This window comes from Raphanus sativus, chromosome 2, assembly GCF_000801105.2.
Source record: "Raphanus sativus cultivar WK10039 chromosome 2, ASM80110v3, whole genome shotgun sequence".
Taxonomy (NCBI): domain Eukaryota; kingdom Viridiplantae; phylum Streptophyta; class Magnoliopsida; order Brassicales; family Brassicaceae; genus Raphanus; species Raphanus sativus.
The window spans coordinates 28,994,498-29,013,488 of NC_079512.1; the positions used below are offsets into that span (position 1 = coordinate 28,994,498).

Here is an 18,991-nt window from a genome sequence, read left to right on the forward strand (position 1 = left end):
CTTCCAATTAACGTTGATAACATACAAGGAAAAATCATAACCACTTAATTCTCAAAAAGAAAAAATCCCAACAATTTTCGTTTATGGGATAACAGAAAAGAAAAAAAAAAAAGAAGAGATTTCACAAAACTGAATATTGATAATTAAGCCAAGTCATATTTCAACATTTTTAAGATACGTCATGGTGTCATGCAAGCACAATCTCCTCAAGCCCTCCAATTATCTCCGACCAACGACACTCATCCTCCTCCTCCACGCCTTCCACCACCTTCATCTCCGCCACAACCAAACCTTCCACCAGCTCCACCGCCTCAACCACCACCGTCGTTCTTCCTTTACTCAATCCCACAACCCTCGCCTCCCTCTTCTCCTGCACCCTAAACCCTAACTTCTCCCCTACCGTCTTCGCCTTCTCTACCACTCTTTCCGCCGATACCCTAGCCGTAAACCTAGTCCTCTTCATCTTCCTCCTCTCGAACAGCCCCGATAGATCCCATGCCGTCGACAACGATATCAAATCAAACGCTGTGATCGTATCACTCCTCAGTGTCCCCAATCCTTCATCCGATTCCAAGACGTTGGGTTTAAACTCGGAGGTGGTTTCTAGGGATTTCTTGAACCATTTTGTTTTAGTTACAGCTTCTATACTCATCCTCGTTGCTGGATTCGGATCAAGCAACCTGTAGATGATGGACCGAGCCGGTTTCGAGAACCAGCTCGGGAACTTGTACTCTCTCCGCTGGATCTTCCTGTACATTACTACAATATGGGAATCATCAAAAGGAGGGTAACATGCGAGGAGAACGTAGAGAAAGATGCCGCACGACCACGAGTCTGCCTTCGCGCCGTCGTAAGGTCTCTGACGGATCACCTCCGGGGCTGTGTAAGCAGGCGTGCCGCAAGCCGTGTGGAGCATTCCGTTGCTCCTGCGGTCCTCCGGCAGAGCGGATAAACCGAAGTCCGAGACCTTGAGGTTACCGTCCCTGTCGAGGAGGAGATTCTGCGGCTTCACGTCGCGGTGAGAGATCCCCTCTCGGTGGCAGAAAGTGAGCGCCAAGACGAGCTGCTGGAAGTAGCGACGCGCCTCCGGCTCGTCGAGGCGGCCAGAACCGCGGATCTTGGTGTAAATCTCTCCCCCCGCAGCGAGCTCCATGACGAGGTAGATCTTTGTTTTAGTGGCCATGACCTCGTGGATTTTGAGGACGTTGGGATGGTGTTGGAGGCGGCGCATCGCTTCGATCTCGCGGAGTATCCTCGGTTCCATACCGGCATTGGCGGTTCTCTTCTTGTCGATGATTTTGACGGCTACGAGTTGGTCGGTTTGGAGGGAACGAGCCACGTGGACTTTGGCAAAGCTACCGCTGCCGAGCAGGCGACCGAGTTCGTATTTACCGAGGAGAATCATCGCCGCAGGGGTTTTGTCTGGTGATTGTGGAGTCGGCAAGCCCATGTGATGGAGGGAGCATGAAATATTATTGTTGTAGGGACGTAAAGTGACTGTCTTTTCTGTTTCTGTCTTTATAGGAAAGAGTAAGAGCTTTTGAGTGTGATAGTCGTGAGAAATGTGTGATGGTCTATTGATATAGTGGTAAGAAATGTGTGAGGATGGTAACACTGTACTACTTTTTTTTGGCATGGGGTAACACTGTACTACTTACAGTTAAACGAATAAATGTTTTTTTTTTGAAAAAAAAATATGAGAAAATGTATATTGAGATAAAAACGTGATCTTTTTGTTTAAAAAGGAGGGCCAAACAATTTCAAAGTTTACATATTAGTTTGTCCATATAATTATTTTTTCTAGGAATTGCTATCTTCTCTAGATATAAGCATAATTCTAAGACATTAAGAATTTCTAGGGGCAAAAAATAAAATTCGGAAAAATGAAAATGTTCAAACTTCATCTAAATATTATGTGATAAATTAACGTTGAAATTTAGTTTTTATACATCATGCTTGAAGCAAACAAAAGTTATATGCATCTGAAATTGATTTTGATGAGAAATGTCATAATTGGACACTGTTTTTCAGTAATACGTTACACTATATACAGTTACTTAGTAGTCTGTTTTGACAGCTGTGTGTAAGTCTAATGTGTTAATGATAATTTAACATTTACTGCATTTTAGCTCGAAAGAACTTAACATATCATTAATTTTTTTTAAACTTCATAAATAATATTTAGTGCATATTGCATCAATATTAGGAAAAGAAAAAACTTCTACTACTGAATTTGATTAATTATTTTCTGATTTCAGTTAGTTACATTTTGTAAAAACATTTTAACCATAATTTTACAATTTTAAGATAGCCACTAATATTTCTTTACGTGCACATGTTGTTGTTACTATTCTTGACATTTATTCTCTTAACTCTATTTTCTTTACTTATTTCTTACTCTCTACAGGGGCCACAGGACGTCGGGGCCACCGACACTTCTCTCTCGCTTTTCTCTTAAGATGGGTCACATTCCCACATTTCACTTGGTTTCACCAGAGTAGCTATGCTTGGCCGGATAAATTTTGAGGAGGCTGATGCTACCGCCAGGGTGCTAAGGCCTTTGAAAGAGGTGAATGCGTCGACAATAACACGGAGGGGCAATCTCCTAGCATAGGTTAAACTTCTTTATCTTTTCCGGTTTTAGGTTTTTAATTTCTTTCTTTTTTCAATATATAACATGCAGTGGCACACTTTTAAAACGATTTCGCTGACTCTCTCTCTCCTTCCTTTGTATGTAACGTGCGGACCGAGTTCGTGTTCCCCTACTCGAGGTTTGAGGTCTTCGGCTCTTAGTGTGTGGGTGTGATTCCTTCTCAGTTTGTAGTATGTGGACCGTTGCGTGTTCCCTTACTGGTGGTTGGAAGTCTCCGTCTTTTAGTCTTATCGTTTGGCGGGAGAGGCAGTTTCAATAAGGGTGGTGTGGTTGTGTTAGTGGACGGTTCCGGGTGTCGGGCTATAGGCTTCAGCAGCGGTTCCTCCCGATCATGGACGTTTACTCCTTTCTTAAGTCTTCTAAGTTTGGTTTTGTTGTTCCTTCGTAGTTGGTTCTAGTGTTTTGTTGTTGTTGTTTTTCCTTTTGTGTGGTTATCGTTTGCTTTGAGTCACCCTGGTGTGGGTTTATGGTGTCCCTGTATGGACTTGAGCAGCCGCTTCCTATGAGCTAGTTGTTGTTTTTATATGCGTCCCTGTGTGGGTTCTAGTTGTCCTTTCTGTGGACTTTCGTTTATGGGACCAGTTCATTTGGTTGCCAATGTTTGTTTAATTACTAGTTTATGGTAATAATATATTTTAATTTGGGGGAAAAAACATGCTGTGGCTTGGGTAACTTAATCATGTATTCAATTTCTTTAAATCTAACTAGATCTTTGTGCATGTTTTACAGTATATACCTAGTATATACAAAATTTAGAAAGTTAAAAATTTGACAGTTCGAGTTTTACTACTTTTGTTTATTGTTTAAATTATGTATTTCATTACTTGTCGTGTAAGAGGAACATCCGTAAAATATTGTGAACAATAAATATTGTAGTAAGAATTTTACAAATATATATACTTTTTGTAATTTAATAATTTTGTAACTTAATAATAATGTATCATTCTTAAATACACAGACTAACTCATGAGGTGGAACACTATATAATTATATTGTATTTGTTAAATTAAATATCAAAATTTTTTGGGAAAGGTATTTAAAATATACAAAAACAGAAAGTATCAATACGAAATATATATTATATAGATTATATTATGTTCTTTATTTATTCAAAAACCCCGTAAAATCAAACTATAAATAATTCTAATAATTTTTGTTAACAAATTAATAACAATCATATAAAACCCAAAAATGAATATTAATTGTACTTTGAGCTATAATAATTTATGATTCAAGATAAGCCCTTTTTTTTAATATAGTGTTATCTATGTTTCCAAACAATTTTCAAACATTTCCAAAATGTACTTCTACTTTAATAAGATAGATGAGACATCGTCTGTTTTATGTTGCTTGATTTGTTTGTATGAATACATAGGTATTAATCTGAAAGAAAAAAGAATATATATATATATACACACCATAGTTTTAAGAGTTGTGAATGTTTTTAATGCTTTCAACACTACTGAGATTTTAAATTCAAATTGCTTTAAAGAAGATTTTGCTCCAAAATTGACACCAACTGAATTAATTTTCTATGATGAGTTTTTTTCGTTAAGAATCCGATAAATCTATTTGTGGATTCGATGTATTGAATGATGTATGTTATGCTTATTATATATTTTTGTTTATAGTTACAAAAACGTGGGTTAAAACTATTCTATTCAGTTTATATAGTTTTATTTTTCTCTAGGTGGAAAATGTGTTCAGCTTTACAAGATTATTTCTGTCGAAACAATTTTGAAGTAACATTTTTTTGCATATCATCAGTCAAGGATGAAAGTTCATCAGTGTTGATGAGAATTGAGAACGATCTCGATGATGGTAGTCCATTTATGTTTCGTTTTAGTGGATGTAATGAAAATGTCTGATTGTGACTAAATATTTTGTGTTTAATATATATGAACATGAAATTTTTTGAAATCAAAAGTAAATTTAATACAACAATTGTCAATATGGATATTGAATATAAATATTGAACTTAGATAATATAATTTCCAATATCAATTTAATATTTGTATCTAATTTAATAACTTATATTTTAATAAAATAATTATTTTTAGAAATCAAATTTGTTTGGTATATGTATTAGTCCTCACAAAGTATAGATCCTAGTTAAACCATATAATTCATTGATCATTTATAATTATAAGCAGTTTATATAAAATATTAATTAGAAATCGATGCTAATTGTATTAACCATTGGTCCCTTCTTATATAGGATTAATAATAAGATCAAATTTTATTAATCTTCATTTATTTTATTTTATTTTGAACTAAGAGCATATCTAACACTTGAACTTCATTTTGAAGGTAGATGATTTTTAAAATATTAGTTTATGTGTGGATTAATTTAATAATGCACTTCAGATATACCTTCAAATCCTTTTAAATATCAATTTTTAATTCTCAATTTTTATATTAATAATTTATAAACACTACATTTTAAAATAAATAATAAATACAAACTAACAATGAAAAACACAATATTTATAATTCATAACATATGCTTTACTTTCACCAAATAAATAAAATTTTAATTTTTGAAAGAAAGAGTATCAACTAAAGAAAACAGATAAAATGGTTCAACTATATATATACATAATATTTTTATTTTACATAATATTAATTTATGTTAACAATTTTGATTTTAGTTTTAACATATTTATATATTTTATGTACTAATAATAATAATATATATATATAATATAAAGATTAAAATGATATAAAATAGAATTATATGTAAGTTAATTAATTATTGGAATAAAAATGAAAAACAGATAGTGTTTGAAATTTAAATAGGGAAACTTCAAATTTAAAAGTCCGAATGGTTGTTAGAAAATGAAAAACATCAAAATTTGAGTGTTCGTCTTTGAACTCTGAAACTTAACTAATCATTAATATTTCACACCAAGTTTCTTTTACAAAATTAAATCTTCAAAGTTAATCTAAAGTCACTTTCAACTTTCACAGATACCGTGCCACGAAAGCACAATCTCCTCAAACTCTACAACAAGCTCCGACCAATAAGATTCCTCCTGCTCCTCCTCCTCCTCTACACCTTCCACCACCTTCATCTCCGCAACAACCAAACCTTCCACCAGCTCCACCGCCTCAACAACCACCGTCGTTCTTCCTTTTCCCAACCCCACAACCATCTCATCCTTCTTCTTCTCCACTCTACACCCCAACTTTTCCCCTATCGCCTTCGCCTTCTCCACAACTTCCTCCACCGAAACCTTCGACGTAAACCTCGTCTCCTTCCTCTTCCTCCTCTCAAACAGCCCCGATAGATCCAATCCCGCCGATAACGAGATCAAATCAAAGGCTGTGATCGTATGGCCTCTCAGTTTCCCCAACCGATCATCCGATTCCAGTACACTAGGCTGAAACTGAGGAGTAGTTTCAACGGACTTTTTGAACCATTTGGTGTCAGTTACAGCTTCCATACTCATCCTCGTTTCTGGATTCGGATCCAGCAACTTGTAGATGACGGATCGAGCAGGTTTCGAGATCCAGTTCGGGAACTTGTAATCTCTCCGCTGGATCTTCCGGTACATGGTCACAACGTTCGAGTCCTCGAAAGGAACGTATCCCGCGAGAAGAACGAAGAGGAAGACGCCACAAGACCACGAATCCGCCTTCGCTCCATCGTACGACTTCTGAGCGAGCACCTCCGGAGCCGTGTAAGCCGGCGTGCCGCACGACGTGTGGAGCATCCCTTCGCTGCTGCGGTGCTCCGGGAGAGCCGATAGTCCGAAGTCGGAGACCTTGAGGTTACCGTCCCTGTCGAGGAGGAGGTTCTGCGGCTTCACGTCGCGGTGAGCGATCCCTTCGCGGTGGCAGAAGGCCAGCGCGGAGGCGAGCTGCTGGAAGTAGCGACGCGCCTCGGATTCTCGGAGGCGGCCGAGACGGCGGATTCTGGCGTAGAGCTCTCCGCCGGCGGCGAGCTCCACGACGAGGTAGATTTTGGTTTTGGTGGCCATGACTTCGTGGATTCTGAGGACGTTGGGGTGGTGGTGGAGGCGGCGCATGGCTTCGATCTCGCGGATGATCCTCGGTTCCATGCCGGCGTCCGCGGTTTTTTTCTTGTCGATGATTTTAACGGCCGCGAGTTCGTCGGTTTCGATGGAGCGTGCCACGTGGACTTTGGCGAAGCTGCCACTGCCCAATCGGCGACCGAGTTCGTATTTACCGAGCAGAATGGTCACTGGAGGTTTTTCTCGTGATGGTGGAGATGGGAAGCCCATAGCTGGTGATGGTGGTGGTGGTGGTGGTGGTGGCGGAGGGAGGGAGCGTGAGATTTTATTTTTTTTGTTGAAGAGGTTTGAGTGATGTTATATAGGAACATTGTGGTGAGTTGGTGACTGTGTTTTCTGCTTTTATAAAGAAAGAAATAAGTTTCCATTGACTGCATATTGTGAATTAGTTATGTGTGGTTAAAACGTTTATTCTTGTTATACTACCATAATTATTTCTTGACTAATGCAATAAACTTTAAAAAACTATAATTCACTGAGGCTCCGAATGGTAACTAACCACTCTGCACCGCACCGCCGTTAAGAGTGTCAAAAAACTCTGATATATCTATATGTTTTTGTTATTATTACAACCGCACTGCACTTGTCTCACACTTGTTTCGCACATGTTAAGAAAATTGTTAATATATTATATATTAATGATATTTTACTATTTTAGACTAATATATCTCTTTTGGAATCAGAATTTCTCCTCTCTCTCTCTCGTTTTGTTTATATTTTGTTAATAAGATTGTTCAATCCCATGCTAATTTATTTATTTATTTCAATCTTTTCACCGTAATAGTTGTAAACAAATAATCATGCACGATAATATATTTATACTTTTCACATACACCATAAATTACTTTAAAAAAATATATATTGTTTTAAATAAAAATGATTTATTCTATTCAATATCATTTGTATAGAATAAAATATCTCTTTAAAGTATAAATACAATTCTAAAATATATACTATATTAAACACTCGTGTATAATATCATGTAGATTAGAATTTGTTTTAGAAATATATGGATATAATAGGGTGATTTAGGAGAATATACCTAAATAAAGCTCAAATTAGAAGAATGCTCATGATTTGATGCAATGGAGAGTTGTCTTGCCATTTAGACTTCAGTTAGACCGTTTTATCCTTGGTGGATTGAAAATTTAGTCAGAGAGAGTACAATGACGTGGATGGCTTCAGATTTTGTTAGAGATTACATAGTTTCCTACTGATTATAGGTCAGCTTTACAGCATACTCTTCCCCGTAAAAAAACTTATTCTGCTCTCTCTTCTTTTCTAGTAACTCACAACTCTCATCACCTTTTTTAGAAAGAGATTTTCATCACCTAAAAGCATTTTTCATTCATGAAACAAATTAAATTTCAATATCAAGATCTAAAGAAAAGGGTACAATTTTAAAGATGGAACTTTGGGATCTTGTGGTAGTGAAATAATTTCATTAGAAAATTGTTCTTTTGAAGAGAAGAAGAAGATTGAATCTGGGCGAAGCACGACGAAAAAAGGTGGAAGGAGGATGAGAAAGCCAGTGAGTCTCCTTTGTTCTCTCCCCTCTTTTTGATTTGCTTCATTTTCTATTTTTCACAAAAATAAAAATGACGAAAGTGATGGATAAACATGTTTTTTAATTGAATTAACAATTAGGTTCATAAATCTTGATTTCTTCATGTATGCAAAGGGAGAATAATGGAATCTAGTCAATAGTTGTTAAATATTGCTATGATACAGAAATAAAAGATGAATGTGATGATTAATATGGTATTGAAGAAGATAAGGATTGTTGCTGCTAAACAAAAAGGTTTAGTTGTTAACAAATTTGTTACCTGCCCAATTTTTTTGTTGATTGCTATTGTTGATGCTTATCGAGTAACAAGGGACTTAAACGATTGAGCATGGTTGTGTGCAGGCCAGCGAGGTGGATTTTATGGACGTGGCAAGACAATACCAAATTCGCAGATAACATAGATTTTACCGGCCATTTTTTAGTTTATGTGTATTTAAAATAAGTGGTTGTTAAATTATATTGTAGCTGCTATGATAAACCAGTGCTACTGTAATCAACATATGTGTAGATTACTAGCCTATCTCTTTTCGTATGCACCATTAGACTACTAGCCTATCCCTTGTCGCTAAGCTAATACCAAATTCGCAAATAACATATATTTTACTGATCATTATTTGGTTTAATGTGTATACAAAATATGTAGTTGTTAAATTATATTGTAGCTACTATGATAGACTAATATATAACTGAAAACAGTGGGAATAATAACATCGGACTACTAGCCAATTATTTACCGCCAGTAAGATAATATCAAATTCGCAGATAACATATATTTTACTGCTCATTATTTAGTTTAACGTGTATGTACAATATGTGGTTGTTAAATTATATTATAGCTGCTACGATATACCAGTGTAACAGTAATCAACATATATGTCGGCTAAGTATGAATGTAACTGTTAACTTTTTGTATGAATACTTAACAGATACGAAGGGCATGTAACAAATGTGGTGGAGCGGATCGTTAGCAAATATGTAAACACAACAGGGATCTGAATAAAGATTGCCCATCTACTAATGTATCTGAACACATGTATAATGAAAGTTGGTTGTTATGTTTTGAGTTAACGTATAAGTATTGGGATATGGTTTAAGTATTTTAGTGTCATTGAAATGTGACAGAAAATAGGGACTATCATGAATGTTGATTACTCCCATACGCTATAAGTTGATTTTACGACATACATACGTAGCCAAATACAAATTCAATAGTGTTTATACACTACGAAGAAATGTAGTTATAACAATATTGCTCACTGAAAAAGAGATTTAGACAAGTAAAAGAGTGTTCGTACCCCAAAGATCAAAATCAAAAATCTCTTGACAACAAGCATAATATAGAAAATATATCTACTATGACAATATGAACTTGGTAACAAATAATGTATCAATTAATAAATTATGTACCGAATAAAATGTAACACCTAACAAACCATGTACTATCTAACCAACCATATATCTACTAACACAATATAGTTTGTAAAACTTAACAACAGATTATCAATTAGTGACAATCATATAGTAACATCTAACAAAATATTTATCTCCAATGGAGGCAAAAGCCTGAAGACCCACTTAACAAAAATAATCTCTGATACTAAGTAAAATGTCAGGTAACATTAATTTTATCTATAATTAAAAATAGCATCACAGATTTGCTCGCATCTTCTTTGTTTTCAGCTTCTTTCTTTAACATCTTGTATAAGAATAGCTTCTCTTTAGATCTGAGCAGCTTTTTCATACGCTGACAAACATTGGTTCAGACTTTCATATGATTTTTATGTATATAAACAGAGAATAAAATAGCTTTAATCCAAAGATGATAATCATCAAAAATTAAAGCTTCAGGGAAAAAATGAAACAAAAATAAATAAATGCAATGAAGAAATAAATCTAGTTCGTATCCAGCCTGGTAAAAACCATTACCACAAACGTTTAGATCAACTACATATTATGAAAAGAATAGTGCAAGAAAAAAATTGTACAACCTGAGATAACGTCCTTCTGCATTTCTTTTGATTATAAAGAGATTTAAATCTTTTGAAAAAAAAATTAGAGAGAAACTAACATAGAATAGAGAGATGGAGAGAACTTGAGGGGTTGAAAGATGATTGTCATAAACATTCATTGAAACCATGAGCTAAATACTTTCTTGTAACTTTTTGATTTTCTAATACATTTTCCTGGATTTTAAAACTCATCTTGAATTATTTCTGCAATTCAAATTTAATACTAGAAAAAATATAGGAATTAGAAAATAAACAAGAAAAGAGAAAAGAAAAATCCGTTTATTTGAGAAACCTAGAACTTTGGATAACTACTTTTGAAAAGAACTACATGCTCTAGGCCACTTTACTGAGGGTTGTCAGTCACCTAGCCTGACGTTCGCAGAAGCTACATGATAGGTTGGTTTAGGAAATAGGGGTAATTCGGGGATGATTTTTCAGGGAAAATGAGAAGGTTAGATTCTTAATATTGGTGTCAAATGGGTGTACGTGAGCCAATTATCTCTAGATTAAATTTAGATGTCAGTAGCAGCAGAGAGAAAAGGAGAATAGTGCTCACTCTGGTGGCTTTGTAGCATCGGCATTGAGGGTTCTTTTCTACTAATCCTTTTTTTCTTTGTTTTCTAGCATTATGGCTTTATCCTAATTATTTTCTTCAAAGTTTCGAGAGACATTTTTTGTTTTCATTTGACTTTTGTAATCAGAGATATATTCATTTTGTTTCAAAATCCGTTGTAATAGTTGTCATAGGTTTTTTTTTTTATGAGTTCGCCCTAGCCGCTCTCTCAGACACAATAATCGAGGCAGACTCTACCTCCGCCTTCTCCGGCGCCGGTGAAGCTAGATCTCGCTGGCGCCGGGACTTACCGTCTCGTCTCTCCTGTCTCTTCGTCTCTATGCTCTTCTCAGACCTTTCGTGTATGTTTTGTCTGTTTCTGATTCTGCTGCTTCGTGGTGGCTGGAGTTCTCATTGGTACTCGAGACGAAGGCGGAAGCAAAGCCGGATGAATCCATTGCTCTCTGTGATGCTTCCTCTTTGGCTACTTCTTCTCTGTTCGGCTACTTCAATCTCATGTCCTACCATGTCGGAAAACTGCTTCTCGAGTGAAAGCCTCGAAGATATATACTCAGGAACCTTTGCTCAACGTTTATTGGTGGGGTTTGAAGCTGCTTCTCCTTTGCGTAGCTTTCTTATTTCACACCAAGATCTCTCTGTTCCTGTAGCACTACCGGGTGAGTCTGTGGGCTTCTCTTTCTTATGGTCTTCCCTTTGGACAGATCTACTATTTCACCGGTATGTACCACCATCATCGACTCTCTGTTCGACGACCACTCTCCCTACGGGGAAGAACTTCTCAAACTTATTATGGCGTGACGGCAAAAGCCCCAGTAACCTTGCTTTAGATCTTGCCGTAACTGAGTTCCTTTGTGGCTCTGCTCACACCGACGATTGCTCCCTCTATATCAGTTTGTTAGACCACAGCGACCAAAGGCTCGGCTTTGGTTCCATCAAATCTCCACAGCTTCATCACGGTAATGCTGGAGTTGGAAGTCCTTGCCTGGAATCAACGCTCGTTCCCTCGGAATTTGGTCTCAAACCCATCTCTCTGTCCGCCGGTGTGAAGAAACTGCTTCCTCCTCTATTGGGACTTCTTTTAGTGTCCTCACAAGACATTCGAAGTGTCTCTGTAAACAGCTATTGTCATGAGCTTACAATGTGCATCCGTCGTCCAAAGCTAACTTCTTTAATCTCAAGACATGGCTTAGGGAAGCTTGAAAGATTAAGCCTCATAGACCTATCCTTTTTGGAAAAGTTTATATCAACTTCCTCCCACCGAGGCTGAGAGAGATCGCTTTCACCATTCTCCTCCTTCATGGAGAGATACTTACCATCACATCCCTACTATACGAAGTCTTCAACGAACTCAACCAATCAGTTTGAGCTTTATAACCAGTTCCAGTTGCTCACACCGTTTGTGATGCTACAAATCTCGTCCAACAATCACATTGGTCTCTACAAGATCTTTCATGAAGCTTGGCAATTGAAGTTATGTGATTTATCTATCTTAAGTATTTTAATCTCTTGTTTAGCCACCAAGTTGGCAGTTTGTAATGATAATGGAGCTGTAAAAGCTCTGAACTATTGTAGGGTTCCTCAAGTTTAAGTAACGGAGAATATGTTTGCACAAAAAAAAAAAACATATTTGTTTAAGCAAATTTTTTTTTATGTTTATCTAGAGAACTCTTATCGCGTATGCAATGAACATATGACTGCAGCCCGTTGTGATTGATGTGGAAAAAAACTATGATGGTAAAAAGTACGAAAGATAGAAAACCATTATGGTATTAATATATTATCAAATCCCAACCTATTTTTTGTATTTTTGATGTGATGTGTCCTGTCAATTTTTTGTTATTGTGTTTGATAAAATTTATTGAATAAAAAATTTTCATACAAAAAATGGATTCAAGAAAACTCAAAAAATACTTTATAAATTATGTTTGAGAACTCGCTATCTTTGAATCCATAATGAAGCATCTTTTCAAAATAGACATGGTCCAATTGTCGAACAATGCAATTGAATCAAGATATCTTCACATACTAAATAGCCACGAAAACATAACAGTAGATCTTATATTCATTATACAGGTTTGGCTCGCTGGGTAAGCTGTATAAGCGGCCGCTTACGGTCCAAAACCTATCCAGTCTTTTTATTTAAGGCATTGTTCATTATAAAAATTTATACACAACTGAAGTCCAAGTTTTGAGTGGAGCCAATAACACATATGTACCGAAACTGTCATTATATATATATCAACTAGATACATAGCAGAAACGGGATAACCTTCTAATCGGATTCTTGTTTTTGGTGAAATGCCACTCACATTAATATAGAGTCTGGTGTGGAATTCTTGCAGGTTAATCTATATAAGCAAAAATCTCAAAGAACAGTCATTAAATAACATGTTTCTCTAATAAATGACATTAATTTAGGTTTTCCAAACGATATAATCTATCTATATGATCATCACACCAGACTTTAATGGTACTGGCAGATGAGTGTTAGAGATGGATTACATCCCTTAAACAGGCGTGTCGAATAAACAAACCTCGGTCTAATGGATCGAAGCCAGCTACGGTATTACGCCAACTTGAGGGTATAAAAGGAAGATCAAACGAGCATATAAGGAGAAGAGTCAAGTCAAAAGAAGACATTCACAAACACTTAGGAGACAGTACAAGACTTAGGATCTACATAATTATAATTGTTTTTGCCGAGTTATTCTTAAAGCTAAACTTGTTAAATCTCTTTGTAATCACTTCGTTATCATTCAATTAAAGTCTTTCAATCAACCCATTATCAAATTTGTGTCTACTCTCAGTACTACACCAAATTCAAATTAAACAATAAGGATGTATATCGTTAGTTTCAAATTATTCCATATAGATCACAAAGAAGAAACAATTTTTTCGATTCTTGTTTTTTATCTGAATGGGGTATAGAAAGATCTTAACTATAACAGTTGATAATGCTACAACCAACCTTATGCTTATGAAGATTAGTACTGCATTTGGAAACAAACACTACAAGAAAAACGAGTTTTTATAGCGGACGAATAACGCTATATAACAATACGATAGCGCTTTTCCAAGCGCTGTATCATCGCCCGTCATAATAGATCGAGAGCATTAAATAGCGGTATTTTGTTGTGCTATCTTTGTTTCCGCTACGATAGCGCTTTTATTTCTGCAATTAAATATTCTTTAATAACGTATATTTTTTGTTATTGTTTCTATCATAAAAAATTAAAAAAAAATTTAAAAATTAGAAACATAATTAAAATTTAAATTCGTTTATATATTTTTTTTTATTAAATAAAATGATTTATAATTAAACAGGTTTACAAAAACAAAATATGATTTACAAATTAAAAGTCTTAAACCAAAACTTATTAAACCAAATAAACCAAAAATCTAAACCAAGATTAAACCTAATTACTAACTAAACCTAAAACTAAAACTACTTTTCCCTAAGCCGTCTCCCTCCAGTCTATACAGTCGTCGGTGTCCATCCCGTCCTCCTCCATTCACTGTGTCAACCAAACCCTCACGTCTCTGTCTTCTATCCTTCTCTATCTCTCTCTCTCTTCTTCTTCTTGCTCGGCTCCGGGTCCACCTCCACCACCTCTGCCATCTCCACGCAACAGGTTCTTCGGATCCGGCGTGTCGACCAAGCCCTCACGCATCTTCTCTTCTTCTCCGCCTCCCTTCTTCTTCTTCTTGTTTGATTCCACCTCCACAACCAACGCTAGCTTCCTCTGACATCTCCACACCACAGCTTCTTCAGATCCGGCATCGTTGAAGACAAGAGAGGCTCCATCGCAAGATGCGGTTGACTTCGTCAGCTTCCTTTCTCTGCAGAAGAATCAAAACACACAAACACAATTAGAAAATAAAACTGATGAGAAACCAACACATGAACTTTATCAATCTTTTAAAACCCAGAAAATGTGATTGAATAAAAGCAGAGATTGTGGTAAAGAGAATAGAAGAGAGATTGACGGGAGATTGATAATAATCTTTAGAAAGAGAAGACCAAAGGTCTACAAATCTGAAAAAGAAGAGGAACAGATCTGGGCCGTCAAATATAATCTCATCCAACAGATGAAAAAGTGATCCATGTGCTTAAAATTTTGGCCAATGAGAACTCTTCTTTACACACAAAAGAAGACCTCTTCGTTGTTTCCTTTTTAACGAGAAACTCTTGTTGTTTTTGGTTATTATACATGTATCTTTACTTTTGAACAAAAAAAAACATGTATTTATAATTTCACAATCTAAAACTAATGAATTATACTTAAACGATTATGTTTCAAGTTTCTAAATCTCAGTTAATGCTTATATTCTTGTAATTATGATTAAATTTATATAACTAAAATTTTAAAATTATATCTTAGTGTTTATGTTTATAACTTTAAAGTTAGAAGTTAAGATTTAGGGTATAGAATTTGGTTGGAGATTTAAGGATTTGTGTTTTGAAAGTTATGTACTAAGATAAAAAGAACTAATTTTGAGTTTATGTTTAAGATTTGAAATTATAATATGAGAATGTTAGATTTTAAAGTTTGTGTTTAAAAATTTAGGGTTTAAAACTTGTTTAGTGTTTAGGGATTCAAAAAAGTAAATATAGCGTTTTAATTATGTTTGCTATTAAATGTACGCTACCATAGCGTTTCCAATTATGTCGCTATAACATAGCGTTTCCAAAAATACAAACGCTATCTAAAATTAACGGATATTTCAACCATAGCAGAAAGCGAAAAAACGTTATCTTGGTCTGCTATTAAAACACATTTTTCTTGTAGTGAAAAGGTGATACATTTATACTTGATGGTCAACTCATGAATATGCATTGTTCTACTCACATACTCGATTTTAGTTGTGAAATGATATGTATAAGGTGATTTGCAGTGTTTCACCTATTGTAATTGTGGTGCAATATGTCAGATCTTCTTATAGTAGGGGGAGTCATTTGCTTATGACTAGAGGTAGTTTTTCATTAGACTGAAAAAATGCTAGCTACGCGAAAAATATGCTCTACATTATCACATATCTTGACAAAATCGTACATTAGAAACTACACAAACTATATGCACTGGCGGATCTACATGGAGTGTGGATGGGGCAGTTGTCCACCATGAATTTGTAATTTTGGTGTAATTTTTGTCATATTTTTTAATTTTCCCTTGTTAAAATTTCAAAGTTGTAAAGGTTTGGACAATATTTCATAGTTTTTCCCCTGATCAAATCTTGTTCTTGATCCGCCACTTTTGAAACTTCTGATGATGTATTAAATTATATCAAATTTGTACTCTACAACTTCTGATGATGTATTAACATATATTAAAATGAGACACCTTTTTGCTTTACTGTTATTAAGAAAATATAGTATAAAATTATTAGAAGATGTAAAACAATTAAATGTGAAATTATTTAAAAAGAAAAAGAAAAACGGTAAACTGCTCCGGACGAAAGAATGTTAAATTAACGGTGGCCACGTGTTAAGGATCGGATTCGAACTCAGCTTGTTTAGCAATGCTGGAACGCCATGCTACCATCCGACCACTAACACGTGGTTAAAATATATGGTTTTTGCTATCAGTATTAATGTATTAGTGTTTAATATTTTCTTTGCTCGCATTTTTGTCTCATGTATATTTTATGCTATGAGTCATGAAGACACTGAAATATAGTAACATAATAGTAGTTCTATAATACTTTTTTGGCTAATTCCCACGTGAATAATATTTTCACAAAACAATATAATTTTATCATTATATATAGAAAATTAGTGATCGCAATATAGTTTGATTACTTTTCCCTGTCAAAATTAGGAGTATAGTTCATATAATTTTGTTATAGAAAATTAATTATCGTGTCAAAAATAAAAATCATCCATCCTTTTATCAACGTTTCAACCAAGTCGCTCTGACCTAGTGTTAGAAAAGTTCCAACTGAAGTTTCTATTTTGGGTTCGAATAGCATTTTTTATTTTGGTGCAAATATTAAGATTAGAATAGCATTATCTATCCGTAGACATTTTAAATGGTAAGAAAACCCAAATTTTTATAGACTTTGGTGGAATTGTTTTTTAGACTTAAAAATCTTTTAGAATTTCCCACAGTTATAAAAGAAATTATAGACGTCTCTAGTTTTACATGCCCCCATGAACTTCAATAGTTTTATTCGAAAACATGTTAGTGCTTGAAGATTTTCTGTAAAACCTCAGCAGCCAATACTCAAAAGTTGACAATGAAATCACAAAAATATCTTCTCTTTTTTTCTGAACTTGAAAAATATCTTCTCTTGATAGTCGTAAATTTACCTTTTAAAAGTAACTGGCATTATCACATACTTTAACTTTATAAACAATATGCTTTTCTAAGAATACATTGTAGTAGTATTTATACAAAAAGAAAAGACACTGTGGAACACCTATTATTCCTATGTGTAATAATTGAAAATTCAGAAAATATCTCGACACCACTAATTTCCATTTAACTTTTATCATGATTTATGTGGAAAACAAATTCGTAAGATTTTACCAAAAAAAACAAATTCGTAAAAAATTTCAAAAAAAAAAATCGTAAGATTCTAGTGGAGTTAATATTTTTATTTTAACAACACGAAACGGTCCACATCAGTGGGACCCTCTCACAAATATTCTCTTTTTGTAGTTTCGTAGTGGTTCGCAGTCAAGATATTCCACCTGACGGTTAATCTTTATTGGACTATTAATTTTGTCTTTACACTACTAAATTAAAATAATAAAATTTTAAACAAAAAAATACTACCTTTGTTGGATTTACGTCATTTGATGGAGGCACCCTTGATCTTTCTTCGTGAGCCGTCTCCGGGCTTACCAATACCAACTAACAAACATGTGAGAGACCGTCTCTGGCAACCCTCAAGATTGTCCAGAGGCAGATCAACGGCTCTCATTTAGCCATGCCACTGAATGTACTGGGCCCTACAGTATTAAAGAATCTAAGATCATCAATATTAGGAGGACCTTAAGCCAGCCCTTAAGGGAAAAGGGGAGAGGACCGAAGAGAAAATGGGGAAAAAACCCCTATATAAAAGCTGCCCCAATGTTTTTCATGACAAAAAAAAAAAAAAAGCTAAGGGCTTTTTTATGTGTCCACCAATAATGATGCTCTAAGTAACGGGAAATAAGTAGGCAAAAACCTTGCAGGCAAATTGACGTTTTAATTGTTCTGTCGAGTGTTTTTTCCCCACTCGACTTTGGCATATTCGTCTTAACTAAACCGCACCAGTATAAGTCCATATTTAAAGAGCTGGTTTAACGTGGAAAAGTTATTCTCATGCATGTTTAGAATCTTTTGATATAGTCAAAATATCTCAAAAATTATATTATATTTGTAGCGGAAACAAGAAACTATATTTAAGCAAAAAGAAAAAAAACAAGAAACTATATTTAAAATTTTTAAGGGAGCCAACATTTGAAAAAGATATGAAGGATTACGTAGAATGAATTTATAAGCACACATAAAAATTTAAGTTTGAGTCGAATTATATATGAGACAAATAGTATTAGTACAAACCTCCGTTAGGATGATTTTTAATCTGTATAATGAACTTGATATTATGAATAAGGTGGACATATGATTACATAAAGTTCAAGAGCGAGTTTATATATATGTTTCCTACCAATACAATGTTGCTGTATGGGGTATTGGTGTGTGTTGTCCTATCTCAAATCATATAGGTGGAGAATGTGATATGTAAGGCACAAACTGGAACGTTGGACTTATAATGTTTAATAAATGAAATTACTATAATAATTTGTGACTATAGTTTGATAGACAAGTTAGGCGAGGCTGTTCATGGACATCTGGACATCATCGCTAAAAGTTAGGCTTTAATTTAATTGGTAGGATGCAATATAATCATTTGTCTTGGTTGAATATTAGTTTGTTTGAATGTAGCTTTCCTTTATGTAAATGGCATATATGATTGTTTCACATGTCATGGAAAATTAATATAAATCAAACCAATAAAACAACAATTACGATTCTTAATTTTTGAGACCAATGAAACTTACTTGAGATATTCATAAATATAAAAATGCAGTTACATGAAAGATCATCTGAAGCCCATAGGTACAACTCAATGAAACAATGGTTTTGGTTTCCATTTTTTTAA

General features: G+C 34.8%; 1 protein-coding gene and 1 pseudogene across 1 annotated transcript; both read right to left on the minus strand.

Annotated features, from left to right (window-relative positions):
- Positions 1-1,482, minus strand: LOC108834682 (CBL-interacting serine/threonine-protein kinase 4-like; annotated as a pseudogene).
- Positions 1,483-5,536: 4,054 nt separating this feature from the next.
- Positions 5,537-7,002, minus strand: LOC108837714 (CBL-interacting serine/threonine-protein kinase 4). The gene has a single exon (XM_018610736.2). The coding sequence runs from the start codon at positions 6,898-6,900 to the stop codon at positions 5,611-5,613; it is 1,290 nt and encodes a 429-aa protein (XP_018466238.2). The 5' UTR covers positions 6,901-7,002; the 3' UTR covers positions 5,537-5,610.
- Between the last annotated feature and the right edge of the window lie 11,989 nt (positions 7,003-18,991).